Source organism: Sinocyclocheilus grahami, unplaced genomic scaffold (assembly GCF_001515645.1).
Source record: "Sinocyclocheilus grahami isolate Dianchi unplaced genomic scaffold, SAMN03320097.WGS_v1.1 scaffold666.1, whole genome shotgun sequence".
Taxonomy (NCBI): Eukaryota; Metazoa; Chordata; class Actinopteri; order Cypriniformes; family Cyprinidae; genus Sinocyclocheilus; species Sinocyclocheilus grahami.
In genome coordinates, this window is record NW_015505845.1 from 255588 (window position 1) to 276419 (window position 20832).

At 37.3% G+C, this 20832-nt stretch overlaps 1 protein-coding gene across 1 annotated transcript in view; it reads right to left on the bottom strand.

Moving 5' to 3' along the window:
• Nucleotides 1–4898: 4898 nt before the first annotated feature.
• The window catches only part of frmd4bb (FERM domain containing 4Bb), a 40261-nt gene continuing 24327 nt past the window's right edge, over nt 4899–20832 (bottom strand). Inside the window, exons 13-23 of the mRNA XM_016242623.1 lie at nt 19859–19997; nt 18202–18340; nt 17790–17923; nt 17058–17174; nt 16260–16488; nt 13821–13877; nt 13416–13557; nt 12562–12726; nt 11554–12338; nt 7727–7886; nt 4899–5928 (exon numbers count right to left, since the gene is read on the bottom strand). Of these exons, the coding sequence (XP_016098109.1) occupies nt 5841–5928; nt 7727–7886; nt 11554–12338; nt 12562–12726; nt 13416–13557; nt 13821–13877; nt 16260–16488; nt 17058–17174; nt 17790–17923; nt 18202–18340; nt 19859–19997 (2155 nt within the window). The 3' untranslated portion in view covers nt 4899–5840. The remainder of the gene's footprint in view (nt 5929–7726; nt 7887–11553; nt 12339–12561; nt 12727–13415; nt 13558–13820; nt 13878–16259; nt 16489–17057; nt 17175–17789; nt 17924–18201; nt 18341–19858; nt 19998–20832) is intronic.

Consider the following 20832-nt stretch of genomic DNA (forward strand, 5'->3'; position numbering starts at 1 on the left):
CCTGTCAAGAACGTCTCTGGGTCTTATTTCCCCAAATCAAAATCTTAAGAAAATCTGATATACCGATTTACTCAATTTTATTTAATTAAAAAGAAAATTGAGCTTATTTTTAGAGTGGTTAAGATTGTTCATATCATATTGTTACATTATTTTCATTCTAGTTAAGCATTTTATGTGGAAAAAAATTTGAAAAATACTGTTATGTGAAATAGAAAGCTTATTTTTTTTATTTTGTTGTATTTTACTTTATTTTATTTATATATATATATATATATAAATACACATATTCATAAAATTGAAGACAAAATTATTAGCCCACCTATGAAATTTTTTATTATTTTTCAGATATTTCCTAAGTGATGTATAACAGAGCAAGGGGATTTTAACACTGTATTATTATATTTTTCATCTGGAGAAAGCCTTATTTCAATTTCAATAATTATTTAAAAAATAAGAAAACTGCTAAGGTCAATATTATTAGCCCCCTTAAGAAATGATCTGTTTGTCTGGCTACTGAAAAAAACACTGTTGTCCAATGACTTGCCTAACTAACCTAACTTGCCTAATTAACCTAATTAATCTTCTAAGCATTTAAATTGCACTGTAAGCTGAGGATTAGTATCTTGCAAAACAACTAGTAAAACTCCACTTTTGAAGAAGAGACACCTCCAAGCTACACTGACATTTGAAGGACAACCTGGAGAACAATTATGCATACTGGAAAGGTCCTTTGATCAGATGAGACAAAACTAGAGCTCTTTGGCCACATAGATGTTGCCTATGTTTGAAGAAAGAAGGGAGAGTCGCTCAACTCAAAGAACATGGAGGTGGGAGTGTGGAAGACTACGAGAAGATTTTGAAAGGCAACTTCAGGCAATCTGCAACAAAACTTGGTTTGGGTTGACGTTTTGTCTTCCAGCAGGATAACGACTCAAAGCATACCTCACTTCCGGTGAAGAACTAACTCCAGATGAGCAAAGTGAACATCCTAGACTGGCTTGCGCAAAGCCCAGACTTCAATCCAATAGAAAATCTGTGGGGCACACTGAAGACCAGAGTCCATGCCAGGAGCTTGAGAGATTTGCTGAGGAGGAATGGGCTGCGGCGACTCAGGAGACATGCCTAAAACTTGAGAACTACAACAAATGACTAATTTATTTATTTTTTGCTGTGAAATATGACATTGTGAGACATTTCTTTGTGAGATTGACCCATACAGGTCATTTTTATACAGTGACCCCGTAACCTTCTGGAACTTTTGCAATCAGTGAATTTGTCCCTCAACCACAAATGTGTGTTGAAAGAATACATTTGCACAATACAGCTTCCTGTTTTGACATCAGTTCAGTTTGTTCTGTTATATTATTTATAGACCACAATATACACTAATTTAGGGTCTCAATTCCCAAAAGCATATATATTTATACATGTGTGTGTGTGTATGTATGTGTGTATATATATATAATATTTTTATCATTGTAGGCTGGTTGTGTTCACACACTGGCAACACACATTAATGTCCAAACACCATGTAATTTTGCATAATAGGTGCCCTTTAAAATAACTTTTTTTATTATTATTATTATTATAAAATATAATTTATTCCTGTGATGAAAGCTGAATTTTCAGCATTATTACTCCAGTCTTCAGTTTCACATGATCCTTCAGAAATTACTTTATAATATTGTGAATATAAAGAAAGGATCAAAGTACGCACCTCCAAAAATATGACCCTTGAGCACAAAACCAGTCTTAAGTCGCTGGGGTATATTTGTAGCAATAGCCAAAAAAATAATAATACATTGTGTGGGTCAAAATTATCAATTTTTCTTTTATGCTTTTATGATATTATTTCTAATATCATTAGGATATTAAGTAAAGATCATGTTCCATGAAGATATTTTGTAAATTTCCTATCGTAAATATATCAAAACTTAATTTTTGATTAGTAATATGCATTGCTAAGAACTTCATTTGGACAACTTTAAAGGCGATTTTCTCAATTATATCTATAGAAACTATGGATCCAAGGCACTTCTTCCAGTTCCAAAATGTTAAAAAGCCTTTATTCAAACATGGCTCACTCTAGAAACAAAAAAATTACTAAAACACTGCACACTGATGCATTTCGGCCATCCAGCCTTCCTCAGAGTGTGTCCATCAGTGTGCAGCGTTTTAGTCATTTTTAATGTTTCCAGAGTGAGCCATGTTTGAATAAAGGCTTTTTAACATTTTGGAACTGGAAGAAGTGCCTTGGATCCATAGTTTCTATAGATATAATTTTGAATCCAACAAAAGAGCACCTTCTGGGACTATTAAACGGAGGTCCTTTCAGCAAGTAGGGCTTCAAGATGTCTTCTTTGCGATTTTCTCAATATTTAGATTTTTTTGCACCCTCAGATTCCAGATTTTCAAATAGTTGTATCTCGGCCAAATATCCTAACATACCGTACATCAATGGAAAGCTTATTTATTCAGCTTTCAGATGATGTATAAATCTCAATTGGTCAAAAAAATTGAAAAGAATTTGACTGGTTTTGTGGTCCAGGGTCACAAATGTCTTGGCCAGGTGCAAGATCAAAGGGTACATCAAATAAACAGTGTCTTTAAACATCAAAGTAAACAGTGTTTGCCTGACGAAACGTTGCCACTTTTAACTTTTTTAAATAAAGGGAGAATAACAGTGTGCGCATCTTTTTTTCTATTATTTTATAATATTGTGAACCATGACATACTACCTTTCAAATGTTTGGAGTATGTGTTTGTGTTTAACTGAAATTAAAACTTGTATTTATTATTATGCATTATAATGATCAAAAGTGACAGTAATCACATTTATAATGTTACAAAACATTATATTTTAAATAAATGCTGTTCCTTTGAACTTTCGGTTCATCAAAGAATCCTGAAAAATGTTTCCACAAAACATTAAGTAGAAACAACTGTTTTTACCATTGATAATAAGAACCCTTATTAATAACTGAGCAGCAAATCAGCATATTAGAAAGATTTCTGAAGGATCATGTGACATTGAAGACTGGCGTAATGATGTTGAAAATTCAGCTTTGATATTCTTAAGAGACTTCATTAAAAACATTCATAGAATCATAGCTTCTTTCTTGGGGTGTCTTATGTGTCTCAGGCTGCATGTCTTAGATTTTTGGGGTGAAGCTGTTAAGTTGATAATTTTTTTTCACAATGAAATAGCTGTGCTACATGGGAAGTCTGGGCCTTGTGCCACAACACAGGCTTTGTTCAAGAGCTATCACGGCAAAGATTCTTGTCGGGGCAATACTCCTGTTGCAAAGAGACTGTTGAGATAATTATATTACCAGTCGTGCAGCAAATGAACCTGCTACATACAAACATACGGTTGACATGGCAGCAGCATAAACTATTAGCAAGTGAAGTCTTGTTGGCTGTCAAACTAGAATGAATCATAAAAAGGTCGTTAGATTAAGCGTCCTTGGAAAAGCATCTTCGATAACGTCCAATAGAAGCAAATGCAGGTAGGAAATGCCTGTCAAGACGTGTCCGAACACTTCCTGCCAGCATTTCTCTTTATGAATCGGCCGAGTCGGAGTCAGTTTTGCATCTGTAACTACAGAAGTGCAGTTTGAAAATGATGTCGTAATGTAAAAAGACGTAACGACTGAATACACACCTCGTTTTTTATTCACATCCGGCTGGAAAATGAGAGACTTAAGTTTTCAAGGAATGACAAGTTCATGGTTTCCAATGAAAGGTGTGCTGGGTCAGTGTTCATATTCAAACACTTACACTTAAAAAAAAAAACACACCGAACCACTTTCTAAAACGTGTGCTTTTACATCACATGCTTCTAAGCCACAAATACAGACACTACAGGAAATACAATCAGACTGACACATTCAAAGCAGGAGATCTGGGTGTTCCTACATGGCACATGGGCGTTTCAATCATGAGGCTTAAAGGAATGTTTCGGACTCAAAACCGGTTGAGTTTGATCTGTGACAGCTAAAAGACAAAACAAAAAAAACAGTAATGCATTTACAATGGATGTGTATGGAACTGGACACTGCACTGGGATAAACAGTAAAATACACAAAAGTACTTCATAATTTAAAGGTATAGCCACAAAACTTACAAAAATAATACATCAACACAAGACTAGGCTAAAAATCGCAATAACACTTTACAATAATTAGTTAATATTAGGTAATGCATTAACTAACATTAACAATGAGCAATACATCTGTTACTGTATTTATTAATATTTGTTAATGTTAGGTTATTGTTCAATGCTAGTTCCATTAAATAATATAAACAGATGCAACTTTTTATCCATTAAAAGTAGTTATTTAGTTCCTAACCAGTGTTAATTTAATATTACTATACTAGTATGCTTTTAATGTTTTGTTTAATGTAAAGGTTTCATTTCTTTTATAAATTTTGTCATCTGCTCGGTCATTTTTCTGTTTTTTTTTCCCATTTAAATTGAATTTCTATATTACATTTAATTTGATTTATTTTTCTGAGACAAGAGACGTAATTGTCAAGACAACATTTCAAATTTTCACTTAAAGTTTTAAATTGAATATTTATATTGTATTACAATTTTACAGCTCAAATAGCGCATATTTGTAAGAAAAAACTTAAAATAAGTGCTTTAAGAAAAGTACAAGTTTACACGTTCTCTGTAAAATCTCGCCTAGACTTCCATATTAAGTGCAGTTCTGTACATGTGTGTGTTTGGACACGCAGAGCACCGACACAAACTGAGGAATGAGCAAACGATGTACTAATCGACGGCATTCTTCAGATGCCGTTCCACAGCTCAACCTGTGCTGAACTGAAACATCCCTTTAAGAACATTGACAACATTCTTACAGTATTCTTTAGGCTCAAAATGTGATGCCTTTTTTTTTTTTTTTTTTTTTAGAGCAGAACAACTAACGTCTGCATTTTCCAGGGTCTTGTATCGGCATTCTTGCCAAGCTTTATTTCAATCAAGTGCTGTTCTAACAGAATTTGTGCAGGACAAAATATATACAGTATCAAGCAAGCAAACCACTCTCTTGTCATGTAATGGTACACAATCAGAGTGCATATATGCACTTCTACAAGCACAGACAGCTCAATAAAAAAAAAAAAAAAAAAAGCCACTCAGTCATAATAATATTTACATTATTTTGTTCTTGCAGTGTTTTGAGATTTCAATATTAATGTTCAAATCTATCACTGACAATGTAAAAAAGGTCCAAAAGGTCATGTGGTATGGCTAGTTTCTTCACTCTCTCAGAAACTCCTGTTTGAAATGGCATTCACTATAAGTGTGCACATCTCATTTGGTTGATTTATTTTTCTCGCCACTGATGCTCTTGACAGTTCTGGGGATTTTACGAGTCATTTGTTCAGCTTGACGTCCACTAGCATGGCCACAGCGTTTCTCAGAAACACATCCCATTCTGAGGCACGAGAGAATTAGGTCCATGTTGTCCACATCTGTCCGTAAGGTGCTTCTGTTTCCTTCTACTTTCTGTTGTGCCGGTATGTCTTTTGGTCCTCCAGAAGTTGGTGAATACAGCAGTCGTGTTGCTGTGGTATCAGCATGTGCTCTGTGACGGGACTGACCTGCGGAATCAGCTATTCCAAAAAGACATTTCGTTCGTGGATAGTTCCCGTCCTAGACGTTGAGGTCATCTTGTAAAACTCAAACATTTCTTTCATTGTTTCACTGGTTTATAAGTAAAGCTCAAGGAGCATAACAAGAGCTTTTAAATCGGTACTGTCAGTGCAAGTCTCTGACGTGTACAAAATAAAATCATATCAGTGAAAGACGACCTGTCCTCGTGTGCTCTTTAATGGTCTGCGTCTGAACAGCTGGCCATGGCACCGAACACCTCTACTGGCTCTGATGTGTGAGAGGCAGCACTTTCTGACGGGAACCTGCCATAAGAAAATGCAAACATTAAATCATGTCAACAGTTTGAATTTTTAGGTTGAGTTTGTCTTAATAATGTAGTTAGATTGAAAAGCACCATGGAAAGACCATAGTAATTGAGTAAAACCATTGTAAAAAAGATTTATAACTGCCCTAAAAGTGTGCACAAAGACTGAACTACAGTAGCTGACAGTGCAGAAATTATGTAGTTATAGTATATTTATACATAAATGACATGAGAAATTATTATTAATGTATTAAATTAAACAAAATATTTTACAAACATTGTAATTTGGTCAGATTTTCTTTGCATCCTAAAAATCTACAACAATGATGCTTGGAGGCTGCTAGTGTTTTTTACAGGGTTTCAAACCAACATTTTATTTAGCATGAACCAATCCCAGCAACAAATTTGGTCTGTTTTTGTAATCTAAATATGTACAATGCATTTTGCGTGTTATTTAATTTTTTTTTACTTTTTGTTTGTATTATTTGTTTTGTTTGCTCTCTTTTTGCTTTTATGTTTGTTTTATCTGTTTTTATTCCTTTTGTTTGTTTGATCTTTGTTTTTATTATTTGTTTGGTTTAATCTTTTTTTTTCATTTTGTTTGCATTATTTGTTTGATCTCTTTCGGTTTTATTATTTGTTTGGTTTGTTCTCTTTATTTTTATTATTTGTTTGGTTGTTTGATCTCTTTGTTTTTATTGTTTAGTTAGCACTATTTGTTTGACTTTTTCTTTCTTTTTTACAATTTGTTTAGTTACATCATTTGTCTTATCTTAGGTGTGGTACTTGCTTGTTTTTAAAACATTGTACTGCCACAAATCCTAACTGCAACCAAAGTACAACTGGAAATGTTTTATGCTTGCTGGGTGGTTACTAAATGTGGTGAAGATACCCAAAGGGGGCTGCAACTGAATATCACTGGATTAGGTTATTATCCTAATACACAAAATTACCTCACTATGACCTAATACTGATACAACAGACCTTAGTTAAGGTAGAAGCCATAATTTAAAGTAAAAAATGCGTATTTCCATAAATGTCTAGAGTTCAAATCACAACATGTTGTAAACATTAGCTATCACCTAGGGCCTTAAGCCAGGGTGTCAAAACCTGCTCCTGAAGGGCCACTATCCTGCAGAGTTTAGCTCCAGCCCTAATTAAACACACCTGAACCAGTTCATCAAGGTCTTCAGAACCACTTGAAATCTCCTGGTGGGTGTGTTGATGAAGCTGAACACCCACCAGGAGCAGGACTGGACACTCCTGCCTTAAGCCATTATGACATAATAACAGTCTCAAAGCCTCATTTCAATTTGTGTCAGATTAAATAGGACATCCATAGTGAAGTCCCCTGCTACAGAACGCCAGTCAGAAGTCACAGAAAGGTTGTCCTGGTCCTTCCTGGACCTGGAAGACCACTATCCTGTACAGCTTAGCTTCAACCCTAATTAAAAACACCTGAACCTTCTACTCAAGTTGCCAGAATTACTAGAATATTCCAGGCAGGTGTGTTTTAGCAGGTTAAAGCTAAACCAGAGATTGTCTTACTATTGGGAGATAAGAGGGTCTGTATTACTTACTATTGGAGAAAGCATAATGGTAAACTTGGATGGCGTATGCCTTGATAACCAATTGGAAGCGTTAGCATTAGCCATTACTTTTTTTGGCTAAAAGTTGCAGGCTTGCCATAAACATATATCCATATCAAACCTAGATGGACTGACGAATATACCTATTATGAATACACCTAAATCTAAAAGTCTGTGGGTCTTGTCCAAAGTAGTTTTCTGTCTCACCTGTTGTGTGTAGGACTGCGACTGTATGAAGGACTGTAAGCCCCAGCACTCGAAGGACTGTAAGCCCCAGCACTCAAGGGACCGTCCGGCAGTTCACCATCAGTCAGACCCACGGCTAAATTATTCTGCCAGTTTCCCCCTCCACTGGCAGTAGACGACACTAGTGAGGAAGTGAAGTGTGATATGGTAAAGTAACATTAACTTAAATTTCATTGGAAGAAAAGTTTATCCTTTATTTTGATAATCAACTTTTGATATTCTACTAAATTTTATAAGGAACTTTGCAACTTCATGTCAACTAACTTTCATTAGAGTATTAGCAGACTGTTAGGGTTAGAAAAAAAGTTGACATGTACTTGCAAAGTTACTTATAGTCAGTAAAACGTCTATTGGGGACTGTAAAATTAATTGTTAACAGATATTAAAGGGTTAGTTCACCCAAAAATGAAAATTCTGTCATTAATTACTCACCCTCATGTCGTTTCAAACCCGTAAGACCTTCGTTCATCTTCGGAACACAAATTAAGATATTTTTGATGGAATCTGAGAGCTGTCTGACACTCTATAGATAGCAACGCAACTGAAATGTTCCCAAGTCCAGAAACGTAGCAAGGAGATCAGTAAAATAATCCATGTGACATCAGTGGTTCATCTGCAATTATACAAAGCTACGAGAATATTTTTTGTGCGCAAAAAAAAAAAAAAAAACTTTATTCAACAATTCGTTGTCTCCGCATCACCCTGGTGCCATTTCATCTCAGATTCCATCAATTTGTGTTCCGAAGATGAACGAAGGTCTTACGGGTTTGAAACGACACGAGGGTGAGTAATTAATGACAGAATTTTCATTTTTGGGTGAACTAACCCTTTAAACTGAGAGTCTAGTAATATTCTAATGACTGGTATTTGACATCCTTAAAGTCAGCAGAAAGTCTAATTTGGACTATCAAAGAAAATGTTGCATACAAAACGCAACGATACAAAGCTAGGGTGCTGCAAGGGCTTTGCTATGGGGTTGCTAAGGTGCTCTGTGTGGTTGCTAGGCTGCTATATGCTTGCTAGGGTGTTTTGGATGGTTGCTTACTGGCCCAAGTCAAAGTGTACACCAGAAGTCTCTACAAATGGGGTGCCCTATCCTGTTCCTGTAGATGTACCTACCTGCAGGATTCAGTGCAAACCCTGCTTCAACACACCTGTCTGTAATTATCACATGCTCCTGAAGATCTTAGTTAGTTGGTTAAGTTGTGTTTGATCAGGATTGGAGCTGAACTTTGCAGGAAGGTAGATCTCCAGGAACAGGATTGGGAACCCCTGCTCTACAAGTCTTCAACCCTGCTCCTTGAAGGCTAATGTCCCGAAGAGTTTAGCTACAACTCTAATCAAACACACTTAAACCAGCTAATCAAGGTCTTCAATATCACTTCAAAAAAATTAAAAAAAATAATAGTACCCAGCGCTTTGAGGTGACCCCACGGCGAACAGACCGAGGGGGCCCCCGCTCCCTACCTCGCACCGGGCCCCAGCTAAGGACGGCCCTGGCCGCATGATAAGATATCACTCATTCCCATAGCACAAGGGGTGCAGGACCAGTTACGTGCCAAAGTTTACTAGAATTTCAAATCGCTTTGGCAGTCAACATTAAATCAATATCTAACTTCTCGCTGGTCCATTTCCACTGTGCAATTTAGTAATCGTTTTGGTCATTCCAGAGCAGGAACGCCAACAAGGGGGGACAACTGGATCTTTCGGCTTGAAGGAGGCCCGGACCACTCAGGGGTGATAATTCAGCTAAGGGGCCCATAATGAATGATTTGTACAGGGCCCAACAATTGCTTACTGCAGCCCTGCACCAGAACCTGGCATTTTGTCAGTTGTGCTGTTGAGTTTGGAAGTAATCGTTTCAGTCATACTAAAACAGGGACAAGAAAAAGGTGGAACAACAGCACCTTTTGGCTTGAGGGTGGACTGGACTGGATCGAGAAGGATCTAGATCAGTGGTCTCAAACTCAATTCCTGGAGGGCCACAGCTCTGCAGAGTTTAGCTCCAACCAGCTCCAACTCACACCTGCTTGTAAGTTCCTAGTGATCCTGAAGACCTTGATTAGCTGGATCAGGTGCGTTTGATTAGGGTTGGAGCAAAACTGTGCAGAGCTGTGACCCTCCAGGGCCCGTATTTTCAAGCCTCTGAGAATTACTCTCAAGAACGCTGCTAAGAATTTACTTAAGTGTAAAAAACTTCTTGGCTTAAAGCTGCTCTTAAAAGTTAGTTATCAACGAATCGTTATGATACAAATCGTCATCACAACTTCCAATTTAGGGTTGTGCCGGTAGATGATAGTATTGTGTATCGACGATAGTCAGAGATATTTCCTGTTGCTGATTTCTTTAACGACAGCAAGACGATTATTATTATTATCCGTCAAAAATATAGGCGCCTATCTTTAGTGATGCAGCGCGGAGAGCCGCTTCAGAAACTTGCCGCGGCGCAGGTGGTGAGTAGCCGTGATCAGCTCCGGTGGCCATGTCGGAGCCGTAACACACTGCAGACGTGTGCAGTGTAAATAAGGGGTAAGAGATTTATTCATGATACAGTGTAGGTAGCTTCACTGATTATAACGGGAGTGTTTTTAAAGAGCATATAATACTCGCGCTAGCCTGAAGTCAGTTATGATGTTCTTTGGTAATATAAATATTCTTTGCTCGTTTCTGTTTGAATAACTGAGGAAATTTAACTGTTTTATTAACTGCTCGTTGTCAAATATTTCAAGAACATTCTTCCTCTCCTGAAAGATTCGAGCACGTCTCTGTCTCCTCAGCACCATCACAAGCCCCTACTGGCAACTCCTAACCACTTGAGAGACCTCCCGAGCTGTCTTAAATAACTGGGAGAGTAAGAGTGATTCTTAGATTTAAGAAATTTGATAACTTGCTTTTATACTTAAGTTTGAAAGTAGGAGTAAATTTAATGAATTCTCGATACAGTGTAGGTAGCTTCACTGATTATAACGGGAGTGTTTTTAAAGAGCATATAATACTCGCGCTAGCCTGAAGTCAGTTATGATGTTCTTTGGTAATATAAATATTCTTTGCTCGTTTCTGTTTGAATAACTGAGGAAATTTAACTGTTTTATTAACTGCTCGTCGTCAAATATTTCAAGAACATTCTTCCTCTCCTGAAAGATTCGAGCACGTCTCTGTCTCCTCAGCACCATCACAAGCCCCTACTGGCAACTCCTAACCACTTGAGAGACCTCCCGAGCTGTCTTAAATAACTGGGAGAGTAAGAGTGATTCTTAGATTTAAGAAATTTGATAACTTGCTTTTATACTTAAGTTTGAAAGTAGGAGTAAATTTAATGAATTCTCAGCACTTAAGACTAAAATGGCACTTTGAGAAGCTTGATAAATACGGGCCCAGGAACTGAGTTTGAGAACACTGATCTAGATCAACTGGGAACATTATTTCAGCCAAGGAGCCAATGATGAACGGTTTGTACCTGGCCAAACAATCGCTTATTGCGGCTCTGCACCAAAACCTGGTATTTTTTCTGCCGAGTTGTTGAGATTGGAAGTAATAGTTTCGGTCATACTAAAACAGGGCCACCAAAAAGGTGGAACAACTGCACTTTTTGGCTTGAGGTTGGCCCTGACTGGATTGAGAAGGATCCAGATCACTTGGAAATACTATTTCAGCCAAGGGGTCCATGTTTAATGGTTTCTACTGGTCCCAACAGCTGCTTACTGCAGCCCTGCACCAGAACCTGGCATTTGACCATACGTTTGATTTTATTCATAGTCTGCAGTGTATGTTTGAGAAACTGTACTTACCGGAGGAGAACGAGTTGGTTCGGCTGGAGTGGCTGAAGGGTGCGGGCAGTGTCTGGTAACCCAAGCTGTGCTGGGAACCTCGGTCATATTTGTAGGTGTACACCAGCTGATATGTACCTGGGTCCCTGTGCCCAGCACTGCGATTGTACCATCCCTTCAAATGCTCCGCCACCAAAGCCTTGTACATGTTCTTCGTCAACACCTCGTTCAAGGGTCCCTGTCTTCCCCTAGGGGGCCTCACGGTGGCATATGGATTCTGTGACAAGTGATCCGACCCCTCTATTCCATAATGCCTATTCCGACTACGACTCTGGTAACCATGTGCTGGGTAAGTGGGGTTGATGTTATAGTGACCCTCGAGTTCGCTCTCGTAGACGTAAGCTCCATTAGAACAAGGCTCATATTCGAAGCCGGGATACCCAGTCACGTAGTACGCGGTGGGGCCGTAGTGATTCTGCTGGTAGCCATAACAGCTGGAGTTTTGAGGGACCAAGTTGGGCATGCTGCCCGTATTGCCGTAGATCTCCACTTTGCGGTGGAGCCGGTAGTCGTGGGATTGTGAGTTTAGTGTGCGGTAGGGAGGAGTGGCCGAGCAGGGGAGACAGTAGTCCATGCTGGACATGCTGGTATAGGACGAGCAATCGTCCAGCACCTCAGTGCTGTTGCTACGGCGGGAAGGAGACAGAGGGAAGGCCGACTTGTTTGCACAGTGAGAGTGAAGAAGTTGTGACTGGGACTCCAAACTGCCGCTGCGGTGCCGGAAACCACGGATGTGACCCTCCGACCTACAGGACACAATAAATATAATTTATTTTGGTAAAAGAGAATGCACTGAATACATAAACTACTTGCATTAGAAACAAAAAAGCCACAAAGCTATCAAGACTTTTCTATTTTTTGAAGCAATTGTGAGTTGTTTGAATTGTGTCGCCACCACAATTCTAGGGTGCTGTATGTAGTTGTGAGAGATTTTTTTGAGTGTTTTTTTACTGGACCAAGTCAACTCACCTGAGTTGGCTGCTGCTGTAGGCGTTACGGGGCATGACGGGGGTTTGCGGTAAGCTGCGGGGGTCCTTCGGCATTCTGGGTAAAGTTTTACATGGACTGCTTTGGGCAGAGAACACCTCTCGGGGGATGTAATAATGTCCTGGGCCTTGGACCTCATGATCTAATCTGAATTCAAACAGACAAAAGAATATATTTGATGGAAGAGAAATGTCCAGTGATGGATAAAAAGATATAAAAGCTCAGACTTTGAATCTTACGAAAACTGTCAAGACCATGTCTGGGTAATCTTTCACCCAAAAAAAAAATAAAATTAAATAATGTTTTTGCATATGGAAAATTATTATTATTATTATTATTAGCAGCAGCATTATTATTATTTTTTACATTATTTTTATGACATTTTTATATGTTAGATTTGATGTCACATACTGTAGCTATTGAATAGGCCAGAAGGCTAGAAATATAGTATGGGAATTACATATACTTTTATGGTGCTTTTCTGTCTTTTTTGTACTACTACTACTACTACTACTACTACAAATATTTATTATTATTAAATGTTATATAATTAATATTAATTATCAAATCTATATAAAATCTTATTACAGTAATGCAATAATGAACATTATTTCTTTCCGACATATTTAAAAAAAAATTTTAACAGTGTATAACAACTGCTACCATGACTAATAAATACTTTACATTTTTAACATTTCTATAATATAAAAATAATTATTTTAATAATTATAATTTAAATAAAATGTAAATAATTTTTTTTTCTAGAGTGACCCGGACATGTTCTTGATAGTATTCATGAGATTCAGCCCAGCCTGTCGTACTATGAATATTCACACCTGTTAAGAGCTCTGTCGTGGTGTGTGTCGCTGGATGAGGATCGTCTCTCGGTGTCGTATCCCAAGCCGGATGATGACAGAGGAGGAGTGAGACACGGAGAGCACTGGACGGAGCGGGAACGCGGCCTCTGGCCATCATCTTCTGAAGACACAAATATAGTTTTTGACTGCTATTTTTTCTGCTCCGCTACATTTGGTTGCATCCGTTTCAAATAACACTATATAAATTCATTGTTGGTTCTGCATGATAAATTATCTATTATGAGTGTGTTAATGTGCATGACTCAGTGCATAAATTAGGGAACAATGCTGATGGAGAAACACTAAAAGTGAGGTAGTGAGTTGTAATAAATCTTAATTACATAAGCAGAGAGCTGATAGTGGTTTCATAATTGATGTCATTACCGTCATCTAGAGGAAGACTTTCACACAGGGAGCTGCACTCGGACTGAGCCAGTTCATCTATGGAAGAAAGAGAAATGATGTTATGTTAATGAAACACTACATAAATTAAATCAAACGTTTAATTGAATTAACTACATGACATGATTAATCAAATTAATGAATCACATATATTGTAATTTGATTAATTAAGCCCTATTTTTTTATATAATTAATTGCATTAAATCAACACAGAAAATTCACCGCCTGATAAATGTATATGTACCATATGTATTTTCAGTATATTAAATATTGGATGAGCCACAGTAAAATTGCAGTGATAATTTGTTTTGTGTTTTTTTTTCTGTTCATATATATCTTGCTTTAATTCTTCCTTCAGATGGACATGTGCTGAACATTGTCTGTACTGACAAGCATTTATGATAAACTATAATATACTTTAATGTACTTTATATCAAATCTTGCGTCATTTAATTTGTAACGCATTTGTAATGATAAAGTTGCAATTTCGTACATTTAAAATATATTATCTTTTCATATAATATCAAATAACAAGCTATAATTAAAATGACTATAATAAAAATTTTAATTAAGTACTTTACATGTGCTTTAGTATGTTAGTCAACATCAAAATAAGTGTGTAATAACACAAACAAAATATTATTCAAATGAAATAAAATGTACTTTTAAAGGGGTCCTATTATGCTCTTTTACAAAGTCTTGATTTTGTTTTGGGGGTGTACTAGAACAGGCACTCATACTAGGTTGTTCGAAAAACACATTATTTTTCACATATTTTACATTATTACAACACCTCTCTCCCCAGTCTGGCATGAACAGCTCGAATAGTTCCTGAATCAAATGAAGACCTGCCTTCTGAAATATGAAAGGTGCTGTGATTGGTTAGCTGGGCTAGTGTGTGTTGTGATTGGTTAGCTGGGCCCGTGTGCGTTGTGACTGGTTAGCTGGGCCAGTGTGCACTGTGATTGGTTAGCGGGGCCAGTGTGTGCTGTGATTGGCAGCACTTGGCGCCTGGTCGGGAAATGTCATGCCCCTTACCATAGCCGCCTGCGAGCTTCAGTGTAAATATTGCGTCAAAATCAAATCAATTTGAGCGTGATTTAAACCCGGATGATTGTAACCACTCTAAGCTCGTCTGCCTTGGGAAAGCTAGCGTGTCTCTGACATAGTGATAACACTCGTTGCCTTCTCTAGTGCAGCTCAACCAGGTCTCGTCCCATTCGTCGATATTTGTGATATCACAAATCCCGGAAAATATGCGTTGTAGTCCAAACGAGTCGTTCGTTGTAGTTTTTGAAAAGTGATTTCTGTTAAATAAAATATCTCCTTTTGAAGTGGACTTTGAGCTTTGTAACTTTGCAGATCTTTTTTATGCTCAAACATTACAGACTAACTAAAGTTGTAAAAGTGAAAAAGCATAATAGGAACCCTTTAAGTAAAACATAATGACAGTATTATAAAATGCACTATATCTCTCTTAAAGTCACTTTAAGTGGCCTTTTATTTAATTGATATATTATCTGCACATACAGTTTCTTAAACATATACTTTTAAAATTTTAATATACTACACTTGAAGTGCACATTCAATACAATTAAGCACACTTCTTTTTGACAAGGGATAAAGTGTTAAAACTATTCTAAATAAAGAATGATGGTATGACTAAAGATTAGGTAAAGATGTTTCATGCATGCAAGTAAAAAATGTAAAAATCTATTTTTTTGTTTTTTACAATTGACGTTGTGTCCTTGACCTGCGATGAGCCACATACCGGCTATGATCACAGAAGCTCTCTGTGTGGGTTTCTGCCCTTTCTTCAGTCTGTATTGGTTCATTTCATCTTCGATCTCCTGAAGCTTTTGCATGGCATCCAGACAATTCCTCCTCCTTTTTTTCCTGACTAATTTAGAGATGTCAGGCTCAGCAGCGAGCTTCTTGGCCGCCTCCACGATTTTCTGCTGCAACGCAAAGCGGCTCTCCAAATTTCTGAGGTATGGATCCTAGGAAGAAAGATTGCCATTCAAAACAATGTTGATTATTTTGTATTCTATTCATAAATCTGTCTGTCGGTACGAGTGAGAAGAGTCATCACATAATGACAGTATTATAAAATGCACTATATCTCTCTTTAAGTCACTTTAAGTGGCCTTTTATTTAATTGATATATTGTCTGCACATACAGTTTCTTAAACATATACTTTTAAATTTTTAATATACTACACTTGAAGTGCACATTCAATACAATTAAGCACACTTCTTTTTGACAAGGGATAAAGTGTTAAAACTATTCTAAATAAAGAATGATGGTATGACTAACGATTAGGTAAAGATGTTTCATGCATGCAAGTAAAAAATTAAAAAATCTAGTTTTTTGTTTTTTACAATTGACGTTGTGTCCTTGACCTGCGATGAGCCACATACCGGCTATGATCACAGAAGCTCTCTGTGTGGGTTTCTGCCCTTTCTTCAGTCTGTATTGGTTCATTTCATCTTCGATCTCCTGAAGCTTTTGCATGGCATCCAGACAATTCCTCCTCCTTTTTTTCCTGACTAATTTAGAGATGTCAGGCTCAGCAGCGAGCTTCTTGGCCGCCTCCACGATTTTCTGCTGCAACGCAAAGCGGCTCTCCAAATTTCTGAGGTATGGATCCTAGGAAGAAAGATTGCCATTCAAAACAATGTTGATTATTTTGTATTCTATTCATAAATCTGTCTGTCGGTACGAGTGAGAAGAGTCATCAATATTTGTGATCCGTTTTCCAAAATGCAAAAAGATGCTTTTTCGTCAACTTTTCTGAGTATACTAACATGTAGATTGCCTCAAAGCTAATACAGATGAATTATAACCCATAAAAAATAACCCATCATGATCTCATGGGGTCTTTAAGGACGCAACCTAAAACAAATATATCCTAGGTTTGTTCTCAATCAACACGTGTGGTCGAAACCACGAATCAATAAACAATTCTTTGTAAAAAAAAAACAAGTGTCTTTTTTCAAAGCTTGATCTCCAATACGAGGCCACATCCTGGAATTATTTGGCAGCTAAAATCTTACAGGTGATAATGGACAAACAATAGAGGAAGATCAGTTGTTCAACATACTGACACACGTGAGCTAAAAATGGCATGTTGGCATTTGACCAGCTCAGGACAGCCTCATAGCAATAGAGCCAAACAGTGTCTGATATATTATTCAGTCCTCGACTTGGCAACTAACCTCATTATATGGGAAAAGGTCATCCAATTTGAAGGCCGTCCCGACTCTCCTCCGAACATGAGGAGGGGTTTCGCCTTTGATGAGGGGGTACTCTTTTGGGAGTTTGCCAGTGAGTTCCTGAAAGCAGATAAAACATACTGTAAATGGGTCACAAAGTCACAAAGAACAAGCGTGGGTCATATTTCACCACAAAATTAAAAGAAGAAAATAATAAAAATTTGCATAAAGAAAATGAAACCAATTAGGGCCAGTATGATTTCATTTTCATTAATGCAATGGGGGGGGGGGGAACTCATTCTCATTACTGCGAGCATAATGAGAATGTGAGATGAAAAGTCATATTGTAAATCTTTAAGATTTTTTAAATGTTTTAATATAGTAAAAACAGTGATATGGTGAAATATTATAACAATTTAAAATACCTGTTTTCTATTGTAAATGTAATTTATTCCTGTGATAGAAACAATTATACATTTTTCAAGGATTCTTTGAGGAATCAAAATACAAATCTTTTTTGATCTAAGAAATAGTAATAAAATAGAATTAGCTATTATTTGATGCATTGAAATATATACAATCAAACAAAACTTGTCTAAAATATAAATTAATTCTCAATATAACTATTTTAATACATAGTATATTGACAATTGTGTTATTTATTAGACTTGCTATGTAATAATGTGATCACAACACAATCAAAAAGGAAAAAATGATTGACTCATTTGCTCTTACAGCCTCCCGCAGGCATATTTCCTTAAGCTCTGTCAGTTTTTGGCTAAGTGTATCCTGAATATCGTTCTCTTTCTTTCTCAGCTCGGCGAGTTTCTCTTTTTTCTGGTCGTCGTTCATTTCAGAGTCAGCCGAACCTGTGAAATAATGCATAAAATAGTGCATGCATTCATTATGGCAGGCAATAAAAGAAAAAAGATGACATCAAGACTTTTTAAAGTACAATGAACTTCAATGACATTCCGCGAAGTCTACAAGGAAAGAAAAGGTTTGAGAGGAAGCAACACAAATAAGAGGAAAAGAATCCATCTGAGCAATGCTAAATATGTGAACGGATATCTGTGGAAGTATGTTGACACATGGATAAACAGAGGCTGACTCAACTATCCTGAGGATCAGATCAGAGTTCATGTACCTGTTGAAACCAGACTCCCGTTACTGGCCATGATGAGCTGATTTTTCACTCCTGCGCTCAGTTTGTTCATCTTTGATGCTCCGTTCTCTGTCAGGTCAGCCGCGATGTCTCCTAAACTCCTGGCTGTGGTGATTTTTGCCTGTTAATTGATATAAATAGGATATAGAATTTCTATATAGGTCTGCTATGTAAGGCCTCTCCATGATCAACATCAAAACTTGCAAACTTCCTTCTTGAGAATAAAATACATATGTGACCCTGGACCACAAAACCAGTCTTAAGTGTAAATTTTTCAAAACTGATATTTATACATCATCTGAAAGCTGAATAAATAAGCTTTCCATTGATTTATGGTTTGTTAAGATAGGACAATATTTGGCCGTGATACAACTATTTGAAAATTTGGAATGTGAGGGTACAAAAAAATCTAAATACTGAGAAAACCACCTTTAAATTTGTCCAAATGAAGTCCTTAGCAATGCATATGTCACGAATTCGGTCCATGGACTTCCGTTTATTCACCACCAGAGGTCACCCTTTCCTTTACATTGACTCTCGCACAACACAAATTGTTGCATAGCACCCCGGACTACATATCCCATCATTCATTGCACGATTTGCACACTGCACTGATTGCACTCATTGCACAAAGCTGTTTCTTATCACCTCACTCGCTATATAACACCCACTCAAACCACCATTCTCTGCTGAGTATTGTTTAGCCTGTACCCCTTTCCGAGTCTCCGTGTTTTCCTTGTTTTGCCTTGCCTGTTTTTGCGGTTTCTGATCTTTGCCTGTTTTCCTGGATTTTTCCCTCTCGTCTCGCCCCTGTGATTCTGTCTGCCGATCGGTGACCTACGCTAGCCCTAGGACTATTCTTGTGTTTTTGCCCGCCATATACCTGTTTGCCATTGTTCGACCCTGCCTGTTATACCACGTCTCTTTAATAAAAGCTTGCAGATGGATCCACACGTCTCACGTCTCATCAGCCCCGTTACAGCATATTACTAATCAAAAATTAAGTTTTAATATATTTATGGTAGGAAATTTACAAAATACCTTCATGGAACATGATCTTTACTTCATATCCTAATGATTTTTGACATAAAATAAAAATGGATAATTTTGACCCATACAATGTATTTTTGGCTATTGCTACAAATATACCCCAGTGACTTAAGACTGCTTTTGTGCTCCAGGGTCACATATTCTCACTATATCATACTATATGAGCCATAAAAACCTTTATTGTAGATTTTTAAACGATTGTTTTGTCTAAAAGTTCAATACAATGTTTCATTTCAGATAACAGATTTTTTTTCTATTATTTCGAAGGGTTAAAAAATGATTTGTGATCTTTTTTTCTCTATGGGTTACACAAGCGTTTGTTTTTTACAATTCCTAATTTTAGATGAAAAAGATCAAACCTGAAAACATGAATATTTCTGAAACACAAGACAGAAGACAGTGGGTGTAGAGCGACTATTATTAAGAACAGGAAATGTTTCATAATTCTGGAATGGTGTAACGCCTGATGTAACTTTTTGGATTTTAATCTTGTCAATCCATATGAACCTACTGTTCTCTTATAGATGTAAGTATATATGAGCAGTCTGATAGATCAGACCTCATTGGTTATGTGTGTATGCTGACTTACCTTGCTCTGTTTCCTGTTCAGGTAGAACTGATGTTGGCTGATGGCCATGACCCAGATGGTTTTGATCAATGAGTGACTGGCATACCAAGTGTGGATCACCAGTCCCGTCTGGCCAAATGTGCGTTTAGTCACTGTTCGCCTGCATGGCGCGCACACACACACACACACACACACACACACACACACACATATATACTGTATATATATATATGCAGCATGGTCACTGGAACACATTCAGAGACGAAACTGGAAAACACTTGAATTTACACTGTAAAAATAGCAACTAACACATTGCATACGAAGACATTTTTTTTAAAGGGGTGGTTCATTGCGATTTCACTTTTTTAACATTAGTTAGTGTGTAATGTTGCTGTTTGAGCATAAACAATATCTGCAAAGTTACGAAACTGAAAGCTCAATGCAAACGGAGATATTGTCTTTTAAAATTCTAGCAGTTTAATGCCTACAAAAACAGCTGGTAGGGACTACAACAAGTTACTTCCCGGGTTCGTGACATCACAAACCCAGATAAACCCCGCCCTCGGGAAATGGCAGCAAAGGGGGCGAAGCCATGCGCTGCTTTAGAGAAGAGAAAGAGAAAACTAGAGGAGCACGTAAAAATCTGTTCATATCAGAATCGCGATTCTGTCTTCTAACAATTCTAATGGATTCGCAAGTTTCAAAATCAATGTTCTAAAGCAGCAGTTCTTAAAGGGGTCATATGATGCGATTTCAATTGTTCCTTTCTCTTTGGAGTGTTACAAGCTCTTGGTGCATAAAGAAGATCTGTAAAGTTGCAAAGACTAAAGTCTCAAATCCAAAGAGATATTCTTTATAAAAGTTAAGAGTCAACCACGCCTACCTAAAATGCCTCGTTCTAACATGCCCCCACATATCTACGTCACTGTGTGGAAATATTAGCATAATGCCGCCCAAATGTGCACGCAAAGAAAGAAGGCGTGGTTTCAGGAACA